This window comes from Conger conger, chromosome 14 (assembly GCF_963514075.1).
Source record: "Conger conger chromosome 14, fConCon1.1, whole genome shotgun sequence".
Lineage (NCBI taxonomy): Eukaryota > Metazoa > Chordata > Actinopteri > Anguilliformes > Congridae > Conger > Conger conger.
Genome location: NC_083773.1, coordinates 5,212,895 through 5,235,394, shown reverse-complemented (window position 1 = coordinate 5,235,394; position 22,500 = coordinate 5,212,895). Strand labels below are relative to the sequence as shown.

At 48.0% G+C, this 22,500-nt stretch overlaps 1 protein-coding gene across 1 annotated transcript; it reads left to right on the top strand.

Annotated features, from left to right (window-relative positions):
• Positions 1-5,872: 5,872 nt before the first annotated feature.
• Positions 5,873-20,210, top strand: LOC133110083 (PAK4-inhibitor INKA2-like). Its single transcript, XM_061219958.1, has 2 exons — positions 5,873-6,143; positions 16,302-20,210. Exons 1-2 carry the CDS (start codon positions 6,072-6,074, stop codon positions 17,388-17,390), a joined length of 1,161 nt encoding a protein of 386 aa, XP_061075942.1. The 5' UTR covers positions 5,873-6,071; the 3' UTR covers positions 17,391-20,210.
• Positions 20,211-22,500: the final 2,290 nt, after the last annotated feature.

Genomic DNA, 22,500 nt, shown 5'->3' with positions numbered 1-22,500 from the left:
ACTGCCTATCACCTACCATAGGAAGCAGTTATGTACCCATTTCAGTGGGCACTGTTACTGTAGTACATTTTAAATAAATAAAATCCTTACCATTTGTGAATTCCTGTAAATTTTTGCTGGGTAAATTCAGCTGGTATGCTAGTTAAACCAAATCACCCATGTCTGTCCGGTACAGCGTCATACCTAGAGCCCCCTACTGTACAGTTTGTGGCACTGCACTCAATGACTGAGTGCGCCGGTAAGAGCAGTTCTTTCCTTTCACCACCAGATGGCAATAGAAGTACAGGGATACATCCAGGAATATTATTTTCATGCATCGTTACAGACCAAAGTTTTACTTTCAGTTAAACAGGATGTCTTTGTAAACCTCTAAACTTTTTCCCTCGGCTGCCTCACAGCAAGGAGGTCCTGGGTTCAAATCCCAGTCGGCCGGGGCCTCTCTGTGTGGAGTTTGCATGTTCTCCCCGTGTCTGCGTGGGTTTCCTCCGGGTACTCTGGTTTCCGCCCACAGTCCAAAGACATGCAGGTTAGGCTGATTGGAGAGTCTAAATTGCCCATAGGTATGAGTGTGTGAGTGCCCTGCGATGGATTGGCGACCTGTCCAGGATGTATTCCTGCCTTTCGCCCAATGTATGCTGGGATAGGCTCCAGCCCCCCTGCGACCCTGTTCAGGATAAGCGGGTTAAGATAATGGATGGATGGATGGATGTGACAGTTTCAAAGCCAACATATTGGATTTTATTTCAAATGTTACATATTAAAAATGTACAGCAAATATACAAGGTGATTGTATCTGAAGCCGAACTGCCACAGGCAGACGGGACTGCTGTTGATAATTAGATGAACACTAGATAATTATTGTGGCAGCCTGTAGCCTAGTGGCTAAGGTACACGACTGGGAGCCGTAAGGTTGGCGGTGTAGCCATGATAAGATCTGCACAGCTGTTGGGCCTTTAACCCTGCATTGCTCCAGGGGGGATTGTCCCCTGCTTAGTCCAATCAACTGTGAGAATGATTATTATTATGTGCCTCTTTTACCCACTCAGCCTACGTTCAGTTTCACGTTTCGCCACTAGATGGCGATGTTTAAACATCACCTTTTTTTTTTTTTTTTTACATTTAATACACTAGAATTGAGACGACACTTCATTGTGCGGTCTTCACATTTTTGCAGTTAAAGGCCATTTGCAACATACACGCATGAAGCACTTTATCAGGAACATCTGTACATCTGTACACCTGTCTAAATCAGCCAATCGTGTGGCAGCAGTGCAATGTACAAAACGAATGCAGATATGGGTCAGGAGCTTCAGTTAATGTTCACATCAACCATCAGGATGGGGGAAAAAATTTGATCTCAGTGATTTCGACTGTGGCATGATTGTTGGTGCCAGACGGGCTGGTTTGAGTACATCTGTAACTGCTGATCTCCTGGGATTTTCAAGCACACTAGTCTCTAGAGCACAGGTGTCAAACTCCAGTCCTGGAGGGCCGCAGTATCTGCTGGTTTTTGGGTTGTTCCCGGCACCTGTGGTTAATTTAAGTCTTTAATTGGCTAAATAATCCACACACCTTGTTCTCAAGGCCTTAATTGACAGCTGATTGAAAGGCAACCACAAAAACCTGCAGACACTGCGGCCCCCTGGGAATTCAGTTTGACACCCCTGCTCTAGAGGTTGCAGAGAATGGTGCGAAAAACATCCAGTGAGCAGCAGTTCTGCAGACAGAAACGCCTTGTTAGTGAGAACAGAGGACAATGGCCAGATAAGCACACATTACAAGAGTATGCAGAACAGCATCTCTGAACACACAACGCGTCAAACCTCTAAGTGGATAGGCTACAGCAGCAGAGTAAGTCTAAAAAATAAATCTAATAAATACCTAATAAAGTGCTCACTAAGCGTATAATGCGGGTATCATTCACAATCAACACCCTTTAATAACCTTAAATCTGTCCTCAAAAAGGATTCTCGTCACACCACAAAATAAGAAATAAGACTGGAAACTGCTCCAGCGAAATAACCAACATAGCCATATAAGTCCACAAGCCGAGCCCTGTTTGTTTTTCTCCGTATGGCAGCTGTATAAACCGGTCCCTGAGCTGAATATGAAACAGGATTCAGAGAGCACATGAATAATGAAATCGTGACAGGAGGAATAACTCCTGGGTGATGTGTTCCTGGACGGGGGGACGGCCCGTAACTCACCCGGTGGGGGGATCTGAGAAGCGCCACTCTCTCGCTGAGCGAGTCGGCCTGAATAACTCCAACCGCTCAGCAGATATCAAACGCAGGGAACCTGACAACACGCAGAAGGATACGAGTCCTGCACGTCAGCCCGGATAATGAACCTGTCAGGCGTGTGAGGCACAGGCTAATACTGCAGTAAGCCCCGCGTTGAGTTCTGGCGTTCGTAAGGAGGCACAGCTGGGACTGCTCGAGAGAGAGAGAGCGGCCATCTTAGTGACAGCTGCCAGGGGCCCCGGGGTCAGGCCAGTCCACGGCCGGGTCCTGCAGGGCCCCGACGTTCCCGACGTTCCCGACGTTCCCGACGCTTCTACCTGAGCTCATCCTGCTCAGGAACGGGCCGGGATGTGAACCCCCTAGGGCCCCGGCTTAAGAGCGCCGTGAAAACGTATTCACCCCCTTCTCCTGATTTCTTCCATTATCACGCGTTTGTCACACTGACAAAATGGTTCCAAATGTTCAGACAAACATTTAATATTAAACAAAGAGAACCGGAGTAAACACAAAACACAAATTATTATGAGATGTATGTAATGAATATGTGATGAAGTAATTGCCCCCATAAACTTAATAACTGGCATGAAGAGGAACGGCAGTGTTAAAATGGCAGCCATTCCCCTCATAGGCGTCACATCAGCGTTTGAAACACTCATCACATCCTGGAAACTACCGATCTTTCAACAATCCGGTAACCAGGGTGATTTCAGATCCTCTACCCGCCCCTCTCACCTAGCCAAGTGGGGACAGCTGTAGTCAGGGGAGTCAAAATTCAGTCCTGAAGGTCAGCAGTGTCTGCTGGGTTTTGGTGTGTTTCGGCCAGGACTGGAGTTAAACCTGCAGACACTGTGGCCCTCCAGGACTGGAGTTAAACCTGCAGACACTGCAGCCCTCCAGGACTGGAGTTAAACCTGCAGACACTGTGGCCCTCCAGGACTGGAGTTAAACCTGCAGACACTGTGGCCCTCCAGGACTGGAGTTAAACCTGCAGACACTGCGGCCCTCCAGGACTGGAGTTAAACCTGCAGACACTGTGGCCCTCCAGGACTGGAGTTAAACCTGCAGACACTGCGGCCCTCCAGGACTGGAGTTAAACCTGCAGACACTGTGGCCCTCCAGGACTGGAGTTAAACCTGCAGACACTGTGGCCCTCCAGGACTGGAGTTAAACCTGCAGACACTGTGGCCCTCCAGGACTGGAGTTAAACCTGCAGACACTGTGGCCCTCCAGGACTGGAGTTAAACCCACAGACACTGAGGCCCTCCAGGACTGGAGTTAAACCTGCAGACACTGCGGCCCTCCAGGACTGGAGTTAAACCTGCAGACACTGCAGCCCTCCAGGACTGGAGTTAAACCTGCAGACACTGTGGCCCTCCAGGACTGGAGTTAAACCTGCAGACATTGCGGCCCTCCAGAACTGGAGTTAAACCTGCAGACACTGAGGCCCTCCAGGACTGGAGTTAAACCTGCAGACACTGCGGCCACTGCACCATGTTTTCCTCATTCTAAATGACAGCAAATCTAAAACCGGCTAAAACTGTGGGCTATATACATTTTAACATTATAATTTTAATGTTTATAGAATAATGCAGTTGCATGACTTTTTGACATGCTCCTACTAGTCTTCTTATCATTCAACCATGAAGAATCCATTAGTTTCAGTTGCGCACTGAAGTCATTAAATACAACTCAGTAATGCATTTTAATTTTCATAAAATGCAACCCAACATTTGTCTGGCTAAGATTCCTGTGTATAGCCAATTAAATTGTACCGTAGTGGGAATAATGTAATTGTACACAACATTTCTTAGTTTTAAAGCAAATATTCACCGTGATGATATGGATGTTCTCTCTCAGTTAATAGGATCACCTGGATAAGACTTGCACTGATTTGTTTCCTCCCAATTTTCCATCCCAGATTTAGTTTTCCCATAACACATTGTGCTGTGGCCTCAGACCAGCGACAGTGTTCCACACACTTTTAGAAGGTCGTGGGAGCGGCAGATTCATCCGCCTCCCCGCCTCCCCCATCGGAGGGATGAGTCACGCATATCCGCCCCAAGACCCCCCCAGCCCCCCCGCCCACCCCCGCAACCCCCACCCCAGCACCCCCCACGACCCCCCAGCCCCTCCTCCAGCGTCACATGCTTGGGATATCATGTTCATGTCAGGGATGAATATTAAAATGATAATAATGTTAATTTAGATGGATTTAGGTCAACAAACAGAACCCAGCAACTCCAGAACCCACTATCTGTCTCTCCCCCTCTCCCTCTGTCAGTCTTTCCGTGTCTCTCTCGGTCTCTCTCACACTACACTGTCTCTCTGTCTATCTCCATCTGTCTCTCCCTCCCTCTATCTCCCTCCCTCTATCTCTCTCTCTCTCTCTGTGTACCTCAGTCTTTCTCTCGCTCTCTCTCTAAAATCTCATCTCTGCATTTGGATGAGAGGATTTTCTGGCCTCCGGGAACCAGCGGAAGGCCACTCACAGCCCCGGGGAGGAGATTGGGGGGGGGGGGGGGGGGGTTTATATACAGGAACCTGAGACCACCAAGTAAGAACACACACTCTCAGCATAAATCAAGGCCCTAAATGGAAGAGAGGCTCTGTTGCGTCAGTGCTGCTGTTATATTGTCAGAAATGACACTACATAATACACTGAGCAAAGGACGGAAGTCCAGACCTTGACCCAAAAAGATACGTTTTAGCCTCAAGCCTCCATTTTGTGTGCTTAGTTAGAACAGGGAGGAAGATGGAGAAGGAGGTGAACCTCACAACCTTTCACTGCTTCTCCCTGTTCCTGTCCTGCACACGTCCTTGCACGCAACCCAGATTAAAACTGGACTGGGTTTTACTCAGAACATTCATAGTTTAATTATTTCTTAATAAACTGGATTCATATTTGAATGATCAGTATTTTATTAAGCCATGAATGAACAGAAATATTTTTTTCCCTACAAAAAAACAAAAATTAATAACCATCAAAATCAGTCTTTCTCAAGAGATTCTTTCCTGTGGGTACTTTTAACAATCCCCTCCACCTCCAAAAGATGTCTGCTCTGGAGGTGTACTCTGACGAAATCTTTCACATACTTTTACAAGCAACATCGCTCTTTGCTCCTGAGATGTTCCTTGTCATCATTTAATCTGGATGACAATGCCCAGGGACCTAACATAGGATACATTACGTCATTTGGCTGACGCTTTTATCCAAAGCGACTTACAGTTGATTTCGACTGAGCAGGAGACAATGCAGGGTTACGGGCCTTGCTCAAAATATTAGTTCCATGGTAAGTGCACTACTATGATTTACACACGTCCTTGGTTTCACAAACATCTCAAAACATTGAATAAAATGTACAGCACGGATGTACTGTAAGTCACTATACATTTTCAGTATGTGTATACATTAAACGAATGAATGCAATGTCTGCAAATAGAGTTGAACAAAATCAATTACACGTGTTTATGACAGCCCGGTCCCACGGGGTGTTTAAAAGCCAGTTTAAATCTGATCCGTGCTGCCCACGGAAAGACGTCCGGGATCCCAACGGAGGCATTCCGAGTGCAACGTAAGCGCTCTGCTTCAGCGCAAGAAGCGCGCAGAGACCACAACGGGCTTGCCTGGCGAAGCGACAACATCCAAGCGCGCCGTGCAGATCGCGCTGCCTCCAAACCCTGCTAGCCCTGACAGGTTTAATCCATCTTTGAAGGATATGAGCGACGTAAACAGAGGATTTCTGCAGTTATGAACGTGTGAAGGAATTCCTGGACACTGAACAAAACTTTTTTTTGTTTTCGATCGCAGCGTATTGCTGGACAAGCGAAATGGAGTGTGATTTTTCAAGATCTGAGGACATAAGTATGGATAACTGCCTGAGGCGCCTGAAACAGGAACTGGTAGGTCCTGTAATAATCTTAATTTACCAAATATAATTATCATATTTTCATGTCTTAAGTGTTCAACGAAATGTAGTTATTGCCATGGGTCCATCAGATTCTATTTCACGCTCGTTTATCAAACGCGAGAGACAGGTGAGCGTAAACAGTCGGTTTATCACAGGTTTGGAAGAAGGGACAGTCCGAATTCACGAGTAGCCATGTGTTTGTCAATTTGTGAGACTTCGTTGTCCAGGAAAGAGTGTAAGACCACTGTGTCGTATTCACGAATGGCGAGAGAACAACTGCGATTTCAGTGGCTATATTAATATTTCCCGTTATGATGAACGCGTTGGAACAGCAGTGTGCGTCGAGCGTCGCAGTGCCTGATTTCGAACAACATTACATTGCCATGGAATTCGCCACAAGAACCGTTCGGAGTGGTTGCTCTTGCTGCCCTGCAAAGTCGCAAGAAGCACAACAATCTCCGAGATTTTACGAATCCTTGAGGTCGTCCGTCTCTGACTCCATGAAGACATTTTTTACGGATTTGTGCTGGTTAATTTTTAAAACTGTTTGCTTGGGGAAATTACGGCGACTAACCGACACGCATTATAAATACGTATAGCCTACTAATCTGAACATGTCATGTATGCATACACAGGAACTATAAAAAACGCGCTGTGCTGGCCACCCCCTGCCTTCCTGCCAGATGTTCACCCTTTAATCCAGACGCTGTAGCCCGTGGTGCTCTCTGAAGTGCGCTCCGATGACAGGAGAACGCAGAGCAGAGCAGGGAAGCGCAGGGAAGAATCACCCACGGACTTTTCCTTGAAGTTTTCCAGCCTCTGGGAGATAAATATATCTTTTAACATTATTTGAGGGCTCATATTTTCAGAGGTAGTTAGGTATTACTCCCTTACTTGCGGTTAACAGGAGGATTCTAATAATGACATGAATTTAACCGCCCCCTAATCAGGCCCGTGGTTGCAAATTGGGATGGATTTCGTCTTTTGGTCTTTTGCGAGCTGAACTCTTTAATATTGGCCCGGTGCCACTAAGATCAAAAGCGTAGGGTTTGTGTTTTTTTATTGAGAGCTACAAGACAAGTGCATTTTAACTCAGAACCGCGAGGACTTTCCGTCATGCTCAACAGCTAATTTGGCTAGATGTAATACCCTTCGCATAATAGTAGTTCATTGTCCAAGGTTCTAGCCCACAAATCTTACTTGCTGTGCTAACTTCCATGGCAGCTAGTGCACTAATCAGCAACTGGCTTTGAGTCTTCCTGGAAAATCTCTGAAATGAGCGTTGATTTTATTAAGCAGATGACGCACAAAGCAAAATTGAGTCACCTATATTTCATCACGTAAAATTAAAAGCACTTCAAATAAGATTATTTTGACTTTGTACTATAGCTTTAGCAGTAAAGGCTAACAGCAGTTGGCCTATGCCTGTGTTTGTGTTTGTGTTTGGCAGGATGAACCGACAAGTAGCAGTTGTTTTACGTAGGCCTGCTTGCTTTATCAGCCGAAGGTTTACACTATTTTGACAGCACACACTTGGATTGGAAGCAGGAGAATGGTGTTTTTACCGTTTCCACAACAAAAACAAAAAATCTGATATCCAACAGACAAGATCTAGGAACGGTTAAATCAATAGCAGGTGCGGGCAGAAAAAGCGCTGTGTCTGTCTGGCCCGCATCACGCTGAGGCCAATCTGCGCTGCGTCATGTTCCCGGTGTATGAGAGACAGGGGCCAGCGATGGCACATGGCTGTCCGCTTTAAGCTGGCGTACAGTCCCATGACTGTACCAACACAGGGCCTCTTCAGCACCACAGAGCGTACTCTCAGTAGATACACTGGAATTCAGGTTAATTCAGCTTTGATTGGATAAAATACTTGCACTGGCCAATGTGATTTTGAGATCTACCCCCAGTTTTTCAATTAATATGCTTGCATTTTATGGTACCCTATGTCAAAGTGTGAAAGCGAGTTTGCCCGACAAAGAATGCTCAAACTAGATATGGTTCTTCTGTTGGCTGGCAACTGAATTCATTTTGAGGAGATCACCTTGAACTCAAATTTACTGAGGACAGGATAGACTGTCTACGATGGGTACCGAGTGGGTACCGCCATCCTGGGTTCTTCTGTGGAAGCACAGGGTTCCATTTAGAACCATTTTTCTGAGAGTGTTGTGTGTTTACTGACCACAGAAACGGATCCTTAAAATGCTTCAGATGTGGAGTGAAGGCTTTGCAATGGGCTACTGTAAATCACAGTTACCCTGGTGACCAGCTCCTTTGAATTCCAAACCACATACCAAACATTCTAAGGGGTCAGAGGTCAATCAGAGACAGGTTTCCCGGGACCTGGAACTATTTTAAGGCACCGCATTGACTATACCTGTGCGTGTGTGTGTGTGTGCGACTATAACTGTGTGTGTGTGTGTGTGTGTGTGTGTGTGAGACTATAACTGTGTGTGTGTGTGTGTGTGAGACTATAACTGTGTGTGTGTGTGTGTGTGTGTGTGAGAGACTATAACTGTGTGTGTGTGTGTGTGTGTGTGTGTGTGTGACTATAACTGTGTGTGCGTGTGTGTGTGTGTGTGTGTGTGAGAGACTATAACTGTGTGTGTGTGTGTGTGACTATAACTGTGTGTGTGTGTGTGTGTGACTATAACTGTATGTGTGTGTGTGTGAGACTATAACTGTGTGTGTGTGTGTGTGTGACTATAACTGTGTGTGTGTGTGTGACTATAACTGTGTGTGTGTGTGTGTGTGTGAGTGAGTGAGTGAGTGTGTGTGTGTGTGTGACTATAACTGTGTGTGTGTGTGTGTGTGTGACTATAACTGTGTGTGTGTGTGTGTGTGTGAGACTATAACTGTGTGTGTGTGTGTGTGTGTGTGTGTGTGTGTGTGTGAGACTATAACTGTGTGTGTATGTGACTATAACTGTGTGTGTGTGTGTGTGTGTGTGTCACTATAACTGTGTGTGCGTGTGTGTGTGTGTGTGTGTGTGTGTGACTATAACTGGAGACACACACCGTACGTGGATCCTGCATGCCCTATATTTGATAGCAGGTCACCTGACCTGCTTGCGCTCGGAGGGAGATATACGAGAGGCAGAGCTTACCTGCCTCCAGGTGTATAAAACGCACCTGTGTGCTGCTCATGACTTTGGACCTCAGACGGAGCAGCTCTTTGATATGTGTATCCTGATTCCCCCGCTGTGTGCCGTTTACACCTCATCAACAGACCCCACCAGCTCTGCTCATCTTTACTGACAGCCTGGAATTCTCTTCAGGCCCGGAGAACCAGGGCTGGGTATTATGGGATGCACAGGGCAGACTGCGGTTTCCGTGGTGAGGTGGGTGGAGCAGTAAGTGCTGACCACTTTGGCTTGTCTCGACTTTATAGAGCAGGAATCATCAAATCTGGCCCTTGAATCCAAATCCAGCCCTGGTTTTCTTTTCTGCCGGGTAATTAGTGCTACTGATTGGCCAGACTCCCAGGTAAAGGGAGGGTGGAAAACCAGCAGTTCTTGGCCCTTGAGGACTGTGAGTTGCTGATCCCTGCAGTGGAGAACCATCATAGGTGTGAAGTGTGAAAGGTCCCAGACAAAGAAGCATTTTGCCCGATGAAGAACCCTTGAACTCGATAATTCTTCGACGGAATCACAGGGTTCCTTCAGGAACCATTTTCTCTGAGCATTGGAGAGCAGAGCTGGTATTTTTGTCCGGCTGTAGGAAGACGTTTTTCAGTTTTCCTGCATTTCCAGCCTCTCCTTCCCTCCTGATGAAACTGGCACCGGCCTACAAGCAGCTGGGCGGGCTTGTGCATGTGGTCACAGTTGTCTTTTTTAAGTTCCTGTGATCGTCTCACACTGGGTTTTTTTTTGGGAGCGGTTTCGCACACATGTCGGAAAGGGGCAGGAAACGCGGCGGGATGCAGCTGTTGTAGAGATCAGGGGGACAGAGCTCAGCTGCTGTGGAAACAGACTCAGCGCACAGCACACTGCCACTTTTAATACAAAACCTCCGCAGCACTGGGGCCTGTTTCCCGCAGGCCTGTTCTCCAATCTGCACTTCACACCACGAACACAGCCAACAGGATACACCAGGAAACTCACCCACTCTAAATACAGAAACTTTCCCCTTCCTCCTGTTTTATGTATGAATTTTTTGCTTTTTTCATGCAGACCTGGGTCAAATTTGTAATAGCTTTTTTGATTCATTCAAATACTTTTCCATTACTTTACTGAGCATGTCTTGTCTGGATCCTGTGAAATATCTGTATCTGAAGTATCTGAATCCAAAACAATTCTGTATTTCACCCAGGTCTGATTTCCTGTGTACAGTCCTTGCCACCTCACTAAAGGATCTTTTCAGAGCGTTTAATGAGCGTATTTCCAAAAAAGAGAGGCCGCACCTCAATTAGGACAATGCAGCACTGTAAACCCTCTGAACGTAACCATGAGCACATGGCCCGTGCCAGTCATTCATTAGCAATGCACTGAACGTCAGTGACACTTAGCCTGCGGGGGGCTGCAGCTGCCTTCAAACACAGCGTAACTGCATTAGCGCTGTTAGCGAAAGCGCTGTTTGTGTGTGCTGGGCCAGAGCCCTGGAGCTGCATTAGCACTGTTTTAGCGATAGCTCTGTTTCTGTGTGCTGGAGCCTCAACCCCGTAGCTGCATTAAGCGCTGTTAGCGAAAGCGCCGTGTCTATGTGCTAAGGCTAAACCCTGTAGCTGCATTAGCACTGTTAGCGAAAGCTCTGTTTCTGTGTGCTGGAGCCTCAACCCTGTAGCTGTATTAGCGCTGTTATCGAAAGCGCGGTGTCTACGTGCTAAGGCTAAACCCTGTAGCTGCATTAGCACTGTTAGCGATAGCTCTGTTTCTGTGTGCTGGAGCCTCAACCCTGTAGCTGCATTAGCGCTGTTAGCGAAAGCGCCGTGTCTATGTGCTAAGGCTAAACCCTGACGCTGCATTAGCGGTGTTATCGAAAGCGCGGTGTCTATGTGCTAAGGCTAAACCCTGACGCTGCATTAGCGCTGTTAGCGAAAGTCCACACAGTGGCATGGACTGAGTGATGGACCGGCCCAGTGCGGGATCGAGGCTCGATTTGAGGCCCAGAACTGGGATCCGGTTCCTCTCCCCCGGCGCACAGCCTCTTAATTACATTATTGCCATTTGGCAGACGCTCTTATCCAGAGCGACGTACAAGCGAAGTGCATACCCATTAATGACACCCCAGCGTGCGTGTTGAACACAGAGGGCGCTGAAAGCACACAGCGTCCCACAGACCGGAGCGGAGAGCCAGGCCGCCCTCCCTCAGGCCAGCGGGTGAATGGAAGCATTCATTCTGCTCACGTGCAGTACATGTTTACAGTCAGACTCTCTGACAGACAGGCATTCCGCTGCATTTCTAAGTGTGTCAGATCTGGGACGGCTGAGAGAAGCTCTCATACTGCACACAGCCTGCACACCCACACTCACAAACACACACCCACACACACAGAAACACGGACCCACACACAAACGCACACACACAGAAACACACACACAAAGAAACACACACACAGCCTGCACACCCGCACACACATACACACACACAGAAACACACACGCACACACATACACACACACAGAAACACACACGCACACACACACACACGCACACACACACACATACACACACACAGAAACACACACGTACACACACCCACACACACAAACACAGACCCACACACACAGAAACTCGGACCCACACACAAACACACACACAGAAACACGGACCCACACACAGACGCACACACACAGAAACACGGACCCACACACAAACACACACACACACACAGAAACACGGACCCACACACAGACCCACACACACAGAAACACGCACGCACACCCACACACACAGAAACACGCACGCACACACATACACACATGCGCACACATACGCATGCACATGCACACACACATGCACGTGCGCACACACACACCCACTCCCACAGAAACACACGCACACACACACGCACACCCACACACACAGAAACATGCACGCACACACACACACACACACACACCACAAGCTTGCACACACAAACGCACACACACACACACGTACGCACCCAGTCTCTTAATTGCTTTTAATGCATTGTTCTTCGGCTTTCAGTCTCTGCTAAATACCACAGTCTGAGGTCCTGGAGCTAAAGAGATTCACAGAGGAAACTGCTCATGCTGGTCTCGTCGCCTTTTCAGGTTTTATGTACTTTATGGAGCAATTTAGAGAAACATGCCATCGGTTTATTCTCTGTAGCCCTTCTCCATGGTTTACTCTAATGCCCTGAAAACAGAAAAAGCAAGCACACCCCGCTTTCAAGCGCAAGATGTTTTAATGAGCACTCATGCAACATTAGTTCATACGCTGTCGGCTAGGCCTGCCCCACTTTGAAGTTAGCTTTCAGTGGCAAATGGCCAATTAGCCCGGGTTTGTTTTTAAATACACAGCACCGCGTCCAAGCACAAAATAACGCTATCTGCACATTTACAGCTTCCAACAAACGGGGACGGATAAGCATTTAGAGTAACGGTCCCTACCGTCTGTGTCCATAGGACATTATAACTGAACTAAACTTTTCAGTTACGTGGAAAGTATCGCCATTTCTCCCCAGAGCTGAATCTCCACATCGCAGATTCCCTCCAGCGCAGGGTTGCCAGGTCTAGATAAATCCTCCAGCCCAACAGGCATAGAAAACACACACAAAAGTTAATGAGTGATAGATTATGATAGTGTTCGCCACCATAATTACGTCTACCCCCCTTTGGTGGGGCTCTGGGTTTTACTGGGTTACCCAGCTAACTCAGTAATCCTGCTTTGTGGAATAGGGCCCTCACCTCAGGCAAAATTTGGGATCACACAGGACACAGCCATGGGGCATTTGTGTGACTAACATGTTAACTGGCCTTTGGGCCTAAATACTGTATGTAAATGATGGCATATTTAGGGCACGGGATTGGGGCCGGGGGGTAATACAGAGGGAAGGATGTGATTGGTTGACTACATTCTGCAGTGCGTGAGTGAATTATTAATATATCAGGCAAATGGGGAGCGCAGTAAACAACTGCTGTTCCAAAGAGGAGGCGTATCTGGGATTAGAGCACAGACTTTAGGACACAAGATGGCTGATAGAAGAAATCTTTACATGTACGGATCCCTTTGAAGAGGGTGGTTTTTCTGGAATGTTTTTTCAACATTCTGTTCTAGAACTCCATTGCTTTCAGTCGCCAGTAGTGATTGTGACATCAGCATTGGAATGTTCAGTTAAGAACATCCTAATCAAATATTTCATCCCACCTTATTTAAATTTGTTTCTTTTGATTTTTTCCCCCCATTTTTCTCCCAACTTGTGGGGAGAATTTCTATGTCTGGCATTTCTATTCCAGCCACTCATGTTAGCTGCAGATACGGGCGCAGTGGGCCAATTACGCCGCTCCCACGTCTGCCAAACTCAGCCAAACTCGGCTTTAGCAGGACTGTGACGCGAACCCCCGGTCCTTAGCGTGCACCACTCCGCACCTGCTGCCTGCATCGAGGTCCAACGCTTTAGCCACGCACCACCGCGGCTCTTTGACATCACATGTCATAATTATAATAGAAAATGGGAAAAACAGATCGTTCATATTATCTGAATAATTTAGGGTGTCACCTATAATCATGCGACACCTCTGCACACATGCAATGCCTGTGGGGCGTCGTCTGTTCCACCGGGAACACGACTGGTGAATTAAAACCGTGAAGCGCAGTTTTGGAACTCGTTGGAATCGGGGTCTCGTAAGGAGAATCCCTTCCCAGTGTCATCTTTCAAGTCCGTATGGAAGAAGGGCCGGTTTGTGTCGGGACCGATGTGGTTCATCATGAAGCCAGTCTGTGTCTGTGTGGCCCATAGTAACCAGCCACGGAGCTGTCTATAAACCACAGGTCTGACAGAAGTGAGAAAACAAAGACATTAATCCCAGTCTAACTGCCACTGATGTACACTGGATGACTCCTTAAATCACAAGCACTTTTGAAGCACACTAATTTTGCAGCCCATTCACATTTTCAAAGGAACAGACACTCGTGACACACAATGAGCAGCGACAGATTGGATAAAAAAAGATTCAGAACTTATATGAGCTTGACGCTTCTGCTTAAAGCCGAAGCACGTTGGGAATCGGTCTTCATAACCGAGGACAGCCAGGACCCTGCAGCATGTAGCCATTACTGCAGCAGTACCAAACGCTCCGGTTAAATGAGGTGCTTGTAAAAGGCAGACTATGTTAATAACCCTGAATGAGGGCGTCTGCAGAGCAGATTAATAATTGAACGTGGCTGGTTTCCGTGAGACCAAAGCCTGATGCTCTGCTTAAGTAATGCTGTGCCCATTATATTCACTTTCTCAAAGCATTCTCACAGATGAAAAAAAAAACTGGACAGTCCAGCCTCTTACCCCTCCCTCCCTCCCTCCCTCCTTCCCTCCCTCCTTCTCTTCCTCCCTCGTGAGTAAACTCAGCCCATTGCCCCAGTCTAGACTGAGGTCCCCACACCGCCAGTTGCATGCCTGGGAGCTGGTTCTGCAGAACACCGTTAGCGTTAGCATTAGCATTAGCGCTGCACGTGTAAGGACCTTGTTAGCATTAGCATTAGCATAGTATTGCAGGTGTATGGACCCTGTTAGCATTAGCAGAGTGCTCCAGGTGTATGGACCCTGTTAGCATTAGAATTAGGGTAGCGCTGCAGGTGTAGGGACCGTGTTAGCATTAGCATTAACTGAGTGCTACAGGTGTGAGGGCCCTGTTAGCACTAACTGCTGCAGGAGCACAGGTGTACAGGTGTACAGGTAGCGTCTGAAAGAGCCCCAGAGGGAGCCTCTAAACAAGGTAAGCTGAGCTGGTCTGTACACTGAAAGCTGACAGGTGACCATATGCGTATTACCACCGTTGATGGATTATCATCCACTATGAGTGATCTGTCAACTGACTGTCCTACATTTCACTATATTTGATATTAATGTACATACTGCATGTGTCTAAATGGTTATCTGTGCATAACATAAAAATGTACTTTTGTACCAGCTAATAGTCATACAACATTCTGAGAATACTACAACATACTATAACTAGAATGGTGCATAAAATGTATTTTGTAACAATGAGGTTCTTAAAATTCTGAATTATGATGAAAAGAAAATCATTAGCCAAAACACGACGGTGCAGAAGACCGGATTTTCAGTTGCATTGTCAGGGCTGCTTTTGTCTAGTCATCAAGTAAAATCTGACCTACTTATTGCAGCGCTGGCGGCTGGATACAGTGATGGTACTGTATACAGTGCGACAGATCTCCCACGCTGCAACGGGGCATGTCCGGACTTGTCAGTTGCCATAGCGACGGGCTGCTCATGCTTTGGGGAGCAGTCAGACCACATTAAAGGGAGCTCTGAGCTCGAAGGGGAAGAAGAGACAGAACCGCATTTCTGATCCGTTTCCACGCCCCCCCCCCCCAAAAAAAACCGGTGGGAGACTGCCGTGCCCTGCCCAAACTCAAACCCAAACCCAAACCCAAACCCAAACCACCCGACCACACCCGCACAGGGCCGGTGCCAAGAGAAGGCTCGGTCAGCCCACGTGTCACATGATAAAAGTTTACTTTGGTTCCGATTGCAAAGCACAACAAATGAGGGGAAACTGTGGAAAGGCGGATTCACTTCAGAATCAGAACCACTAAGAAGTTCAGGGCTACTCGGAGTCTAACTTTCACCGCATACAATGGCCACATCTATCTGGATGTACAAATATTTCCCTCATAGGACTGTGTATTGCTCTGCGCCACCAGTTAGCCAATAGCACAGACATAGCTCACTCTCAAACAGGATCTGTAAATACCCAACACACATTGTGTTACAAATATACAATTAATGCGTTACTAAGAGAGACTTTTTAAAGACAAACTCTTGAAAGCAACAAAAAAATGTGTAGTCCTTAACTAGACATGGAGGGTGTGAATGTAACACCAGCCACCAGCCAAAACTTGAGTGATTTGATTGGGAGTAGCAGAGTTGTTTAGATTTGTCGTGCTCCCTCCTGTAACACTAACCAGCCCCCCCTCTCTCTCTCTGCCCCCCCCCCCCCCCCATAGCTGTCCATGAAGGAGGCGGGCGACGGACTCTACGCGCAGATGAACTGCATGATGGGAGCGCTCCAGGAGCTGAAGCTGCTCCAGGTGCAGACTGCGCTGGAACAGCTGGAGATATCCCAGAAGCCCCGGCCGCCAGCGGAGACTCGCGCCCCCAGCCCCGCCCCAGAGACGGAGAGGACGCCCCCCAGCTGGGGGGGGCAGAGGCGGGGGCTGCACCGAAACAGCCTGGACACGTCCCCCTCCACGTCGAGCCTGGAGAGCGACACCGCCCGCTCCTCTTCCTCGTCGTCCACATCCTCCTCCTCCTCCTCCTCCTCCTCCTCTTCCTCGGCGTCGGCGTCGTCGTCCGGGAGCTCCTCGGGAAGCGGCGGGTCCCGCGAGGACAGCGGCGCCCCGTGTTTTCGGAACCCCACGTTTCGGGTGGAGCAGAAGCACCCGCCCCCGGCGCGCGCCGCCATCGACCTGCCGGGGATCCTCTACAGCCTGTCCCGCGAAGGCCCGTCCCTGGACGGCGAGGACTGCGGGGACGACTCCAGCGACTGGACGTCCTCGCTCATGAGCGGCGGCCGAAACCGGCAGCCCCTGGTGCTGGGCGACAACGTCTTCGCCGACCTGGTGGGCAACTGGCTGGACCTGCCCGAGGTGGAGAAGAAGGGCCGCGAGAAGGGCCGGACGGAGGGCGGCGCCGGGAAGCGGCGGAAAGGCGACGTGTCGACGCCGCGGCCGCCGCCGCGGAGCCGCTCCCAGGAGCTGGGCCGGAAGTTCTCGCTGACCGCCGGCATCTTCCGGAAGTTCCTCCGGAGCGTGCGGCCCGACAGGGACAAGCTGCTGAAGGAGAGGCCCGGCTGGATGCCGCTGGACGACCCCGACGCCGAGCTCTTCAAGAGGCCCAAGAAAGCGGCCAAACCCAAGGCCTCCTTCTACCCGTTCCGCACCAGCGCCCAGCAGAGCAAGGGGCGCGCCACCGCCCGGCCCCAGGAGAGGAGGGGTCAGAGCTCGGCGATTTACATCGACCGGGTGCGCTCCATCCAGGTCATGGGGCAACTCCAGCCCATGATTTACGACTTCGATACGGCCGTCTGGGTCTAAGTCGCCCCCCGGCAGATTATTTAAAGGAGATTAAGAGAAGCACATGTTTACACAGTGAACGACTGGAGGAACTGCAGACGGCCAGACTTGCCATTTTTTCTATACAGCAGGAATAACATGAGACTCTCCGGCTCCCACTGCAGTAGTGAAACCCGCTCCGTGTTGTGGATGGTACCTTCCTTGCATGATTTTGACCTAACTCTAGACCCACTCTCTTGTTCAGCCTGACTACAGTAAGGTGGTGTTCTGTACAAAGGGTCTGCTAGAAGGGCGGTTCCACCAGCTGATCCCTCTATCCACAGAACGCACTGTAGGTTGCCTGTCCATGGTGTGCTGTATACCCTTGTGTTTTCAAAAAACGTTTTTCCTTGATCTACCTAAGATGCTCCAGACAGTCTCCCTGGTTCAGGCTGCTCCAGTCCAGCTCTACGGGATCCTCTGCCCTCCTCCAAAGAGTGGACCCACAGTCTCAGGCACTTTTAGAGATCTGACACACACACACACACCCACACCGACAGAACAGTGTTAAAACTGCATCATGTGACCCAAGCCAACCTTGAATCAGTTCCCCCCCCCGACAGTTCCCCTGAGTCACACCGCCCTGAAACGTCAGGCGCCATCTGTCCGTTTTCCTCGCGGTTACGTAAGAGCCAATTCAGCGGAGAGCGTGCGAGAGAAGCAGCGTGGGCCTTAATCTCCCATAAGCCCTTGCTGCTGGCGGTTGTGTGCACATATGTAAGGCAGAACCAGAGTGTGGGGCGGATAAACGACTCGTTCCCGATCTTCTTGTCTCCCTGTGTGTGGCGGAACACAGCCGTGAACATCCAACAGAGCCAGAGTTTTATTTAACCGTAGAAACAGTGACCGTCGCTCTGCACTCTATGGTACTTGGTCCTTCACAACATGGAAGTCCAATATGGGGTTAGCCTGCAGCTTTGTGGCTAAGGTACGTGACTGGGACCTGGAAGGTTGGTGGTTCAAGCCCCGGTGTAGCCACGATAAGATCTGCACAGCCGTTGGGCCCTTGAGCAAGGCCTGCACTGCTCCAGGGGAGGATTGTCCCCTGCTTAGTCTAATCAACTGGATAAAAGCATCAGCTATATAACAAGTTATCATTGTTATCGAAGACACGTCATACAAGCGCACCTGCCTGTTTCACGCTACCAGTACTCAACATACAGTACGATGTAAGTGGAGGAGTAAGTCTACCGGCAACACAGGTTGAAGTTGAGGGCAAGGTTGTGAGCTGTCAAGATAACCAAGTGTAAGATATTTAACCTGAATTTTTTTTTTCCCACTGAATTTTACTGCCTGCACCTGCATACATGGAAAATAGGTCGTATATAACGATGCAAGCTTTGCAAGTCGCACCGAATTTACAGAGCAAACAAATAATAAGCCTGTCGCATCAGATAAAAATGTTCTGGTAGCTCACAGCCCTAGTGTCTGCGGCTTCAGAGAGGCGGACCGGAGCGAGGAGGCCTGGCTGAGATGGATGAAGGACGTCCCGCCCCACATCAGACGCGGCTGTCAGAAGCAGTGGCAGAGAATCCGCCCGCTCGCTCGGCAGCCTCCAGGATTAAATCTCTCCCACAAAACCCGCGGATGTGAGCCAGCTCCGCGGAGGAGTGGAGCTGATCAAAGCGCCACCAGGAGCTTCAGACGTAGTCGAGTTTCGGCTCTGAAGTTTTTATGTTTTTCGCGCTGGAATGGGGCTCTGGATCAGCGCCCGGCCAGACACCGACCGCAGCCAGAATCCCGCCTAAAACCTGTCAGAGGAAGTTTTTTAAAAGAAACGTTTCTATTTATAGAACCTGCCCCCCCCTCCCCCCCTTTCCCTGCCTTCAAAAAAATGAATTGTTCCGTTGCTTCTGTCTGAGATTCCCATGGTCACATTTCTGCGCTGATAAATTATGACTATGTGACAAAATAATTTGCAGTTGGTTCATCATGTGCCAGAGATCTGTCTCAATAATTAACGTACAGTTAGTTATGAGTGAGTAAGAGACTCACTTGGCAAGAATTAAAAGTATACGGACTATGATTTCTCAACAAAGAGAATGGTGAATTATTCCACCATGACCTTTGAATTTCATAAATAGTAATGCACGCATAATTAATTCATACAAAGAATAAAGTAATTATTTTTTACTCATGAGTACTTATTATAAAGATGTGGTACAAAAATTAAGATGTCTTTGATGAGTCATCATCAAAGCCCAATATTTCTGTACAAATCTGAAACATTTTCACAAGGCACTGGGAAGCCACTGCATATCATAAAAAAAACCTCATATCATAACCAGATAGCACTGTGCAAGACAAAACCAGAAGTCCATCATGCCAAATCACCATTTACAAAAAGATCTATGTACAAAAGTTCTTACTGGCGATGTTTTAAGCTAGTAAATTCCCTGCGAGAGAATACTTCAAAGGTCCAATTTATTTTGCTGAGCAAAATGGCGCTGGCTTTGATACTGTTGTTTAGAGTATGACTGTTTGAGCCCCTGTAACAGGCAACAGAGAGGAACCTGTTTATCCGTTGAGAAAATGTGTGTGTGATTGTTCGGTTTGATATTCCCTTTTCTGAAGATCTAAATGGTCATTATTTAATAACCACCAGTGGACCCAAAGGCATATGGTCATGAGAGGTAAATGTGCAGTCACTGAATATTTTTAATGTATATAAAATAAGTAATATTGTTTTTGCTTTTTTCCTAAAAACAAAATGTAATGCCCTTCTTTCGTAAGAAATGCACAGCTCAAATGTCTAATGTTTTTCTCCCTTTCGTACTCCTAAAATAAACTGTTTTAAAGATGTTACGGTGTTGTACTTTTTTCCCCATATGCCTTCAATGCTGAGTGATGCATCGCTGCAAACACACATCGCCCACTCACACCTAGGCCTTACCTGAGGTTCACACCTACGCCTTACCTGAGGTTCACACCTACGCCTTACCTGAGGTTCACACCTACTCCTTACCTGAGGTTCACACCTACTCCTTACCTGAGGTTCACACCTACTCCTTACCTGAGGTTCACACCTACTCCTTACCTGAGGTTCACACCTACACCTTACCTGAGGTTCACACCTACTCCTTACCTGAGGTTCACACCTACTCCTTACCTGAGGTTCACACCTACACCTTACCTGAGGTTCACACCTACTCCTTACCTGAGGTTCACACCTACACCTTACCTGAGGTTCACACCTACTCCTTACCTGAGGTTCACACCTACGCCTTACCTGAGGTTCACACCTACACCTTACCTGAGGTTCACACCTACACCTTACCTGAGGTTCACACCTACACCTTACCTGAGGTTCACACCTACTCCTTACCTGAGGTTCACACCTACTCCTTACCTGAGGTTCACACCTACGCCTTACCTGAGGTTCACACCTACACCTTACCTGAGGTTCACACCTACTCCTTACCTGAGGTTCACACCTACGCCTTACCTGAGGTTCACACCTACTCCTTACCTGAGGTTCACACCTACTCCTTACCTGAGGTTCACACCTACGCCTTACCTGAGGTTCACACCTACACCTTACCTGAGGTTCACACCTACTCCTTACCTGAGGTTCACACCTACACCTTACCTGAGGTTCACACCTACACCTTACCTGAGGTTCACACCTACTCTTACCTGAGGTTCACACCTACTCCTTACCTGAGGTTCACACCTACTCCTTACCTGAGGTTCACACCTACTCTTACCTGAGGTTCACACCTACTCCTTACCTGAGGTTCACACCTACGCCTTACCTGAGGTTCACACCTACACCTTACCTGAGGTTCACACCTATGCCTTACCTGAGGTTCACACCTACTCCTCACCTGAAAGATTCTGATTGGTTGTCTTAGAAGCTGAAGGTTTCTGATTGGTTGTCTTAGAAGCTGAATGTTTCTGATTGGCTGTCTCCATCACAGTTGAAGCTGAAATATTCTGATTGGCTGAGATGCACCTCTTTTACAACCTCTGTCTTTTCCATGTGTTTGGATGTTCAGGGCGATCGGATGTTTTTCAGTTGCGCTCCTCTAAGTGAAGTGGTTGATCTCTGACAGCCTTCTCGTCCATGTAGGGCAGGTCGGGCTTAACGTGCCAAGTAACAGAGAGTAATTCTTCACCACGGCACACTCATCCCCGGGCATAAATAAATAAACAGCCAGTGGTTTTATGTCCCTGCATATACACACCACCACACTTAAAATGGAGTGCTTTTAGTACTTTCCTCTCTTAGCCTAGTAATGGGTGTTGTTACTATATAAGGACTTGCCCCATTAGAGGACTGAACCAGGCTAACTTCATAACTGTGCTAAGAGCGATTAAGCCACTGCTGAAAGGATCCAGGTCTCCCAGGCAGGGAAAGCAATCTTGCGCTTATCTCAGATTCTGGGGGTGATGTCACTGTCTGCCAGCGCCTATGTACACAGCAAGGCCAGGGGCGCACATGAAGTTTCAACTTATACTCATCAGCCCTTAGCCCTTTAAAGTGCGAGAACTTTACCACGTGAGCATTCTACTGCTGATGAAACAATCACGACTGGTGATTTAAAACTCCTTAAGTTCTAGAACACTGACTCAGAATTTTGGAGAAAAAAACTAAAACAAAAAAAAAAACACAGATTCTAAAGGGTTAAAGAAACAAAAATGTTGCAGGCAAAACAATTGCCAGGTTCTGACATAATTAGAATTAAAATGGTGCATTGCACAGCACAGATAATAGTTTTATAGAACAGATATTCAGCTCGGAGTGCTTAACTATATCCTTGCCACTGCTGAAGGCTATAATTTATGAAGAGACCAAGGGCCTGTTCCACAAAGCAGAATTACAGAGTTAAGTTCTCCAGCTAACTCAGTAACCCTGCTTTGTGGGTTTTAATCAGTGCAGTTATCCAGCTAACTCAGTAACCCTGCTTTGTGGGGTTTATTCAGTGCAGTTATCCAGCTAACTCAGGAACCCTGCTTTGTGGGTTTTACTCAGTGCAGTTATCCAGCTAACTCAGTAACCCTGCTTTGTGGGTTTTACTCAGTGCAGTTATCCAGCTAACTCAGTAACCCTGCTTTGTGGGTTTTACTCAGTGCAGTTACCCAGCTAACT

What these genes read in the sequence shown, in the direction of transcription:
- LOC133110083 (XM_061219958.1), top strand. Translation starts at nt 6,072, where the DNA reads ATGGAGTGTGATTTTTCAAGATCTGAGGACATAAGTATGGATAACTGC. An exon ending in GGCGCCTGAAACAGGAACTG is followed by an intron (nt 6,144 to 16,301) that starts GTAGGTCCTGTA and finishes CCCCCCCCATAG; the next exon opens with CTGTCCATGAAGGAGGCGGG.